Below are 7635 nucleotides of genomic sequence, written 5' to 3'. Positions count from 1 at the left end.
TGGCGTCAGGACCTAAACAGGACCCTACGGTGGACAGGAGGGGAGTGGGGCCCGGGGAGAAAACGGGGCTCAGTCCCCAAGGAGAGAATTTCCCTCCATGATTCCTTCTGGCTGTGGCCCGTCACAGATGCTGTTTCTTCAGGTCAGCTGCCCCCTCCTCTGCTCAGGCTAACAGTGGGATGAGCCTGCATTTCCTTCCAGCACAGCAGGGAGGGCGGGCAGGGGCCAGGGTGGGAGGGACCTGTCATTTCCAAGGTGCCAGGACAAAGCCACAGGGAGGAAACCACACGTGGACAAATGAGGCGGCCTGCAGGCTGGGGGCTCAGATTCTCTGGGTGACCCCCTGCCAGGCCCCTGTGAGCTGCTGGTTGTGTTTCTGGAATGTTCTGGGATATAAGCCAACCCTTATTCTATTTGGGGTCTGTGCCCCATTTTCTTCCCCAGACCCCACTCCACCCCCTAAGGCTCTTTCAGGCACCCTGGTGCCAGAGTTCAAGGTGAGGGCGTAGACGGGGGGACGGTAGGCACAGCGTGAGCAGCGGGAATAGCTGAGAGACAGGAGATATGCAGGGCTCTGCTGGGACATGAGCACAAGTAGAACCACTGCTCCAGGTTTGTGCCCTTGGGCAGACCTGAGGGCAGGGAGACAAAGGTGGGGGTGTCCCGGCCACAGACCCTGGGAAGCCACGGGGTGGCTGGCTCGAGGGGGCGGTACCTGACTCCCGTGTCCTGCCCATCACCATCTGGCTCCAGGGCCCGTTCCCGATGGCGTTGAAGGCCTGGACCTGGACGCGGTACTCCGTCCACTCCTCCAGGTCCTCGATGTGGTTGTGTTTCTGGAATGTTCTGGGATATAAGCCAACCCCTATTCTATTTGGGGTCTGTGCCCCATTTTCTTCCCCAGACCCCACTCCACCCCCTAAGGCTCTTTCAGGCACCCTGGTGTCAGAGTTCAAGGTGAGGGCATAGAGGGGGGGACGTAGGGCACAGCGTGAGCAGCGGGAATAGCCAAGAGACAGGAGATATGCAGGGCTCTGCTGGGACGTGAGCACAAATAGAACCACTGCTCCAGGTTTGTGCCTTTGGGCAGACCTGAGGGCAGAGAGACAAAGGTGGGGGTGTCCCGGCCACAGATCCTGGGAAGCCACGGGGTGGCTGGCTCGGGGGGGGCAGTACCTGACTCCCGCGTCCTGCCCATCACCATCTGGCTCCAGGGCCCGTTCCCCATGGCGTTGAAGGCCTGGACCTGGACGCGGTACTCCGTCCACTCCTCCAGGTCCTCGATGGTGTACTCCCGCTCCACACGGTCCAGGACCACGTGGCTCAGCACCCTGCCGTGGCCGTCTGCCCGGCTGTATTTAATCTTGTAGCCCACCGACTCGGGGTTCCCGTTGTATTCCATCTCCGGGAGGGGCTGCAGGAGAGCAAGGGTGGGGTAGGACAGCTGTGAGGCCAGGCCCACCCTGGGTACAAAGAACTGCCTGTGCCTCCTCTTCCAGGGAGCTCCAGGATTACTCCACCCACTGTCCTGAGATGGTGAAATTGCGCTTCTGATGGCCCCCGTCTCCCTATCTCTCCGCGCCAGGCTCCAAGGAGAGGCAGCGCCCATTCTTTATTGTGCTAAGGGAGGCAGACCCGGGAGGCAGGCCCACCAAGGCTGTCTGCCCCACACACAGATGAGCAAGGCCCCGTTGGCCCTGGCTGTCTCTACCACTTGGCTCCCTCACCCAGGCTGCCCACGTGCACTTACTTATTGCTTACAACATGCCTGGCCTAGCTCATGCCTGCCCTGGAGACCGCATCCCGCGTGTGGACTGGCACCAGTCACTGTTAGGAAGTCCTTCTGCCCAGCAACCCTCAGTCTCTCCTGCTGTATTCCAGTCCCTTTCTTCTCGTTTGCGTCTCAGTGAAGGGGAGAGATGTATTCCTTTCCTGGGCCTACGCCCTGGCTGGTGGGACTGTGGTCTCTGGCTCCAGGTCGTTTGGATAAACTTGGGCAATGCTGACACGCAGTAGAGGTGTATGCACGTTGGGGTAGCCGGGGATCAGAAGCAGATGTCCGCCCGGGCCCACCCTTCAGATTCTCCTCTGAGGCTGGCAGAGATGAGCTGGGGAGCCCTCAGCCCTCACCCCCCCTTCTGCATTCCCACGGGCTCCCCACAACCTAAGCCACCTTCTCCCATTCCCTGGCCTCACTCCCCACATCTTCCCTCCTGCCAGGCCGGCTCCTGGACACCCAGTGGGACAGACCAGAGACCATTGTACAGCCACTGGGGGCGGCCGTGTGCGCATGTCCCTTCCCTGCCGGGACATGAGCTCAAACAGAACCACAGCTCCAGCTTTTGTGCCCCTGGAAGGTCCTGAGGGCTCTGAGTTTTGGGGCCCAGACTCCCCTGCCAGGCTGCGGACAGGGCTCAAAGCCTGACTTTGAATAAAGCATCCAGAACAGTTCCTGGCGGGAGGGAATGCCCTCAGCACGTTAGCATGGTTTCCTCCTGCAGGGTCACCTGGGGTAGGCATAACCCTGATCTGTGGGGACAGCCTGAGAGCCGAACCCTCCCCCTCAAACTCAGAAGCAGCCCTTACCTGACATCTGAATCCCAGACCCACCCCTGGGAGCTGTGTGGCCTAACCTCTCTGAGCCTCTGTTTTTTTTTAACTGCAAATCGGACTGATCATGTGTCCTTTGCGGGATTTCTGGGAGGATTAAATGGAATTAAAAATGCAAAAATGCTTGGCACAGGGCAATGCTCAATACACTTGCTAAGATGGCTGATCAGGCACCCTTCCAGGCTGGAGGTGGGAGAGAGAAAAGGGAGCTGTAGGTGCTTTGGGGGACACCCCCTTTGCTGTGGCCCCTTGGAGGCAATGGCACCTTTGCAGGTGATAAGGATGGAGGAGACGTCCCGCCCGCTGCCCTCGGGGAGCCTCACCGTCCAGCGGAGCCACAGGCTGGTCTCACTGGCCGTGCGCAGCGTCACGTTGGCCGGGGCCATGTCGGGGGGCGCCTGGAGGGTCTGGATCTTTCTAGAAGGCTGGCTGGGAGGGCTGGTGCCCACGATGTTCACCTGGCGCATGCGGAAGCTGGGGTGGGGGTGGGGATGAGCAGGATGGTGAGGGCAGGCCCCCAGGCCGAAGCCCGTCCCCTCTGGGCAGCCCTCCCCCTGCCGGCCCCATTACCTGTAGTGGGTGAAGGGGTTGAGGTCGGGCACCTCCATGGAGCGGGCGTCGGGCTCGTTGGCGAGCTGGTGAACCAGCAGCCACTCCTCTCCCTCCCCGACCACGCCCACCTGGCGAGGGAGACACCCTTAGACCTTCCCATCTGCAGGCCCAGGGCAGGCGGTCTGAGCCCCGGCTTCTAAGAGGTACCAGCCCTGCCCAGGGAAGGTCCTGATTCACACCCCAGGGCTCACCTGGAGTGCACCAGATGGGGCCACCATCTGTCCAGGCTCTTAAACGTGACTTCATGTGTGACCCCAGCCTGCCTGCATCTGAGTCTCATCATCTGAATCCCAGACCCACCCCTGGGAGCTGTGTGGCTGTGGGTGAACTCCTAACCTCTCTGAGCCTCTGCTTTTTTTTAACTGCAAATTGGACTGATCATGGGTCCTTTGCGGGATTTCTGGGAGGATTAAATGGAATTAAAAATGCAAAAATGCTTGGCACAGGGCAATGCTCAATACACAGCGTTTCCTAGCCCCTCTCCTCACGCGGCACTTGCTAAGATGGCTGATCAGGCACCCTTCCAGGCTGGAGGTGGGAGAGAAAAACGGGAGCTGTAGGAACTTTGGGGGACACCCCCTTTGCTGTGGCCCCTTGGAGGCAATGGCACCTTTGCAGGTGATAAGGATGGAGGAGTCCCTCGGGGAGCCTCACCGTCCAGCGGAGCCACAGGCTGGTCTCACTGGCCGTGCGCAGCGTCACGTTGGCCGGGGCCATGTCGGGGGGCGCCTGGAGGGTCTGGATCTTTCTAGAAGGCTGGCTGGGAGGGCTGGTGCCCACGATGTTCACCTGGCGCATGCGGAAGCTGGGGTGGGGGTGGGGATGAGCAGGATGGTGAGGGCAGGCCCCCAGGCCGAAGCCCGTCCCCTCTGGGCAGCCCTCCCCCTGCCGGCCCCATTACCTGTAGTGGGTGAAGGGGTTGAGGTCGGGCACCTCCATGGAGCGGGCGTCGGGCTCGTTGGCGAGCTGGTGAACCAGCAGCCACTCCTCTCCCTCCCCGACCACGCCCACCTGGCGAGGGAGACACCCTTAGACCTTCCCATCTGCGGGCCCAGGACAGGCGCTCTGAGCCCTGGCTTCTAAGAGGTACCAGCCCTGCCCAGGGAAGGTCCTGATTCACACCCCAGGGCTCACCTGGAGTGCACCAGATGGGGCCACCATCTGTCCAGGCTCTTAAACGTGACTTCATGTGTGACCCCAGCCTGCCTGCATCTGAGTCTCATGTTATAAACCCACTCCTGGGCCCCGCCCTCGACAGAGCCGATCCCTGAGGCTGGTACCCAGGAAGCTGTATTCAACAAGCCCCCTAGGTCCGTGGTTGGCAAACTGTGGCTCGTGAGCCACATGTGGCTCTTTGGCCCCTTGAGTGTGGCTCTTCCTAAGCCTTAGGAGTACCCTAATTAAGTTAATAACAATGTACCTACCTATATAGTTTAAGTTTAAAAAATTTGGCTCTCAAAAGAAATTTCAATCGTCGTACTGTTGATATTTGGCTCTGTTGACTAATGAGTTTGCCGACCACTGCCCTAGGTGATTCCCAGAATACCCTCCAAGCTTCTAAAACCCCAGCTAGTCTGACCGGGTGTGGCTCGGTGGTTGAGCATTGACCTATGAACCAGGAGATCATGGTTCAATTCCTGGTCAGGGCACATGCCCGGGTTGTGGGCTCAATTCCCAGTGTGAGGCGTGCAGGAGGCTGCTGATCAAATGATTCCCATCATTGATGTTTCTCTCTCCCTTCCTCTCTGAAATCAATAAAAATATGTATATTAAAAATGAAAAAATCCTATATAATAAAAGCATAGTATGCAAATTGTCCCCTCAACCGGGAATTCATCCAGGAGTTCAACCAGGGGGCAGGGCCAGCTGAGGGAAGGGAGGGAGTACCCAGCTGGCAGCCAGCAGCTGCTAGGGACCCTCCCAGTGCATTAATTTCATGCACTGGGCCTCTAGTAATAAAATAAAACCCCAGCTAAATGAGAACTGGAATTCCTGGGGGTATGACTGGGCGCTGGGACTCCTGAGCGCTCCCCTGCAGGTTTCAAGGGCTGCAGGCCGCTCATCAATAAGTCAGCCAACAACAGATGCTGGCGAGAATGTGGGGAAAGGGACCCTGGTGCACTGATGGTGGGAATGCAGACTGGTGCCGCCATCATGGAAATCAGTATGGCAATTCCTCAAAAAATTACACCTGGAACTACACACGACCCAGTCATCCCACTTCTGGGCATCCATCTGGAGAAATCCAAAACAAGAATTCGAAGAGAAAGGTGCACCCCTATGCCACTGCAGCGTTATTAGCAATAGCCAAGACATGAAAGCCCCCGGGTGTCCACCCACAGATGAATGGATACAGATGTGGGGCATGTAGTTAACGGAATATTACTCAGCCAAAAAAAAAATGAAATCTTGCCACTTGCAAATAATAATAATAAAATTTAAAAAAATAAAGAGCTGCAGGTGACAGCTGGTTATTTTTCTAGCCCAGCCAGTCACTGCCCAGGCCTGAGGGGTCTGGTGTGCATTTGTGTGCCCCGGTGGACAGGTGGAGGTGAGACAGAGTTGGGACCATTTTTGGCGTGTTTGCCCATCTGATGGCTGCACGTGAAAGTTCACACAGACGTGAGGACATAGGATTTTGCGCCCAGGAGCATGGGCATGCCCGAGGCTGGGAGCGGGCTTCCCGCGCGCCGGGGGTCCCCTGCACAGGCCTTACCTGGGCCTCCACCAGCCAGCGGGAGATGGAGGTTTTCCCGTCGTAGCCAGGCTTGAACTGCAAGGTCACGGAGCGGGGGCCGATGTTGGAAATGCCCAGGTTGGTGGGGGCGCCTGGGAGTTCTGAAAAAGGAAGACAGGACTGAAGCGATTTGGGGGATTTGGGGCGAGAGGGATGTCACTCCACGTGGGACAGGACTCTCTGGGCACAGAGGGCACCGTGTCACCCTTTTCCTAGGACCCTCTGAGGAGGAAGGAGCAAGGCGTGGCCTCATCCTGACAACACAGTCCTTGTCCCGCGTCCGTGGCTCAGCACACCGGGTCCTGAGACAGGCAGGCGTAGGGGCTGACGGGTCCCCCCAGAGAGGCCCCCGGGCCAGGGAACGAGCTAGGCCCCCAAGGGCTTCCTCTCCCGGGGTCTGCATGTGAGCAAGAGGCTCACGGGGGAGCTGGGAGCTGCTTTTCTGAGAGCCACGGGAGGAGGCCTGGACGCATGAGGGGACCTGCTCTGGGAAGACGGGGGACAGGGACCCAGGGAGGGGAGCTCTGTGGGGAGACAGACCACATTCCTGAAGGACGAGGGACCTCCTGAGTGGGTGCCGATCAGGAGCAAGAGGCAGGGAACCCCCGCTGGGCACCTACCTGGAGGCACCCCGGAGGAGATGGTGGAGGCAGACACCTGGCCCTGGCCCTTGGCGGTCATGGCGGCCACCTCGATGGTGTAGGTGGTGAGCGCGGTGAGGCCCGTCACGCGGTATTCCAGGGTCACGTTGGGCAGGTAGTGTGTCACGCGTGTGTTGGTGCGGTTATACTCCTCCCAGGAGATCCGGTACCCTGGGGACCCCGGGCCGCGTGAGCTTGGCCATGGCCGTGAGCCGGCCTGGACCCGCTGCCCTGCCCCTTGTGCCTTCACTTGTCCAGAGAGAGCCCTGGGACTGAGGCAGGCGGAGGCACCTGGCCCAGGGCCCCACGTGCTGCTTGTGGGGGTGGGGGCACCCCCATGGGCAGGGGCGGGGATGAGCAAGTCCTCCTGGTGGCCATGTGAGGGCTGGGGCTGGACACGGGGATGCATCACAGAGTGGAGGGGCCGTGAGCATTTTTATTTTTATTTTTTTTATCTGAGAGGCCCTTTATGAAGCTGGGGACAATGGAACAAGGAAGGGCTGGGGAAATGAGCCTAGGCTGGTCGGCTTTGCTCACTAAGAAGTCAGACTAGGGGGCCTTGGAGACAGTTTCAGGGGGTTTGCCCGGGATGAGCTGCCACTGCTCTTTGCTCCCCTGGTTGCAAGCCTCATGGGATCCCTTAGAATCTAGGAGATGCATGCCTATGGGGGAAGAAAGGGGTGGGGGAGTGTGGGTGTGCTCCTGGGAGGGAGGGCCAGCTCCTCCTCGGAGGGTGTTCTAAGCAGGAGTGGCTGCTGGGAGCTGGGGATGGGCACCAGGTCGGAGGCAGAGGGATGGGCTAGGGGACCTTCTCCTCCCCCAGGCCCGTGACAGCGCGGTGCCCACCTGTGAGGATGCCGTTCTTCTCCCCCGGCTCTTGCCAGCTGACCTTCAGCGAGGTGTCCAGGATGTCACTGAAGCTCAGGTGCCCCACAGGCCCAGGCACTGTACCCCAAGAGGACCCCCACCCCACCCAAGGCCAGTTAGAGCCAGAGAGAGACCACCGTCTGCAAGACAGCCCGGGGGGTGGCGGGG

At 59.6% G+C, this 7635-nt stretch overlaps 1 protein-coding gene across 1 annotated transcript in view; it reads right to left on the bottom strand.

Annotated features, from left to right (window-relative positions):
• LOC102262033 (protein sidekick-2) overlaps nt 1–7635 on the bottom strand; it is a 71261-nt gene that overhangs the window by 3992 nt on the left and 59634 nt on the right. The window contains exons 19-27 of the mRNA XM_014536203.1: nt 7447–7554; nt 6580–6771; nt 5939–6060; nt 4124–4233; nt 3877–4027; nt 3181–3290; nt 2934–3084; nt 1053–1414; nt 716–846 (exon numbers count right to left, since the gene is read on the bottom strand). Of these exons, the coding sequence (XP_014391689.1) occupies nt 716–846; nt 1053–1414; nt 2934–3084; nt 3181–3290; nt 3877–4027; nt 4124–4233; nt 5939–6060; nt 6580–6771; nt 7447–7554 (1437 nt within the window). The remainder of the gene's footprint in view (nt 1–715; nt 847–1052; nt 1415–2933; nt 3085–3180; nt 3291–3876; nt 4028–4123; nt 4234–5938; nt 6061–6579; nt 6772–7446; nt 7555–7635) is intronic.

Source organism: Myotis brandtii, unplaced genomic scaffold (assembly GCF_000412655.1).
Source record: "Myotis brandtii unplaced genomic scaffold, ASM41265v1 scaffold157, whole genome shotgun sequence".
Classification (NCBI taxonomy): domain Eukaryota; kingdom Metazoa; phylum Chordata; class Mammalia; order Chiroptera; family Vespertilionidae; genus Myotis; species Myotis brandtii.
Note: the sequence above shows the minus strand (reverse complement) of the source record. Positions and strands in the feature narration are given on the sequence as shown.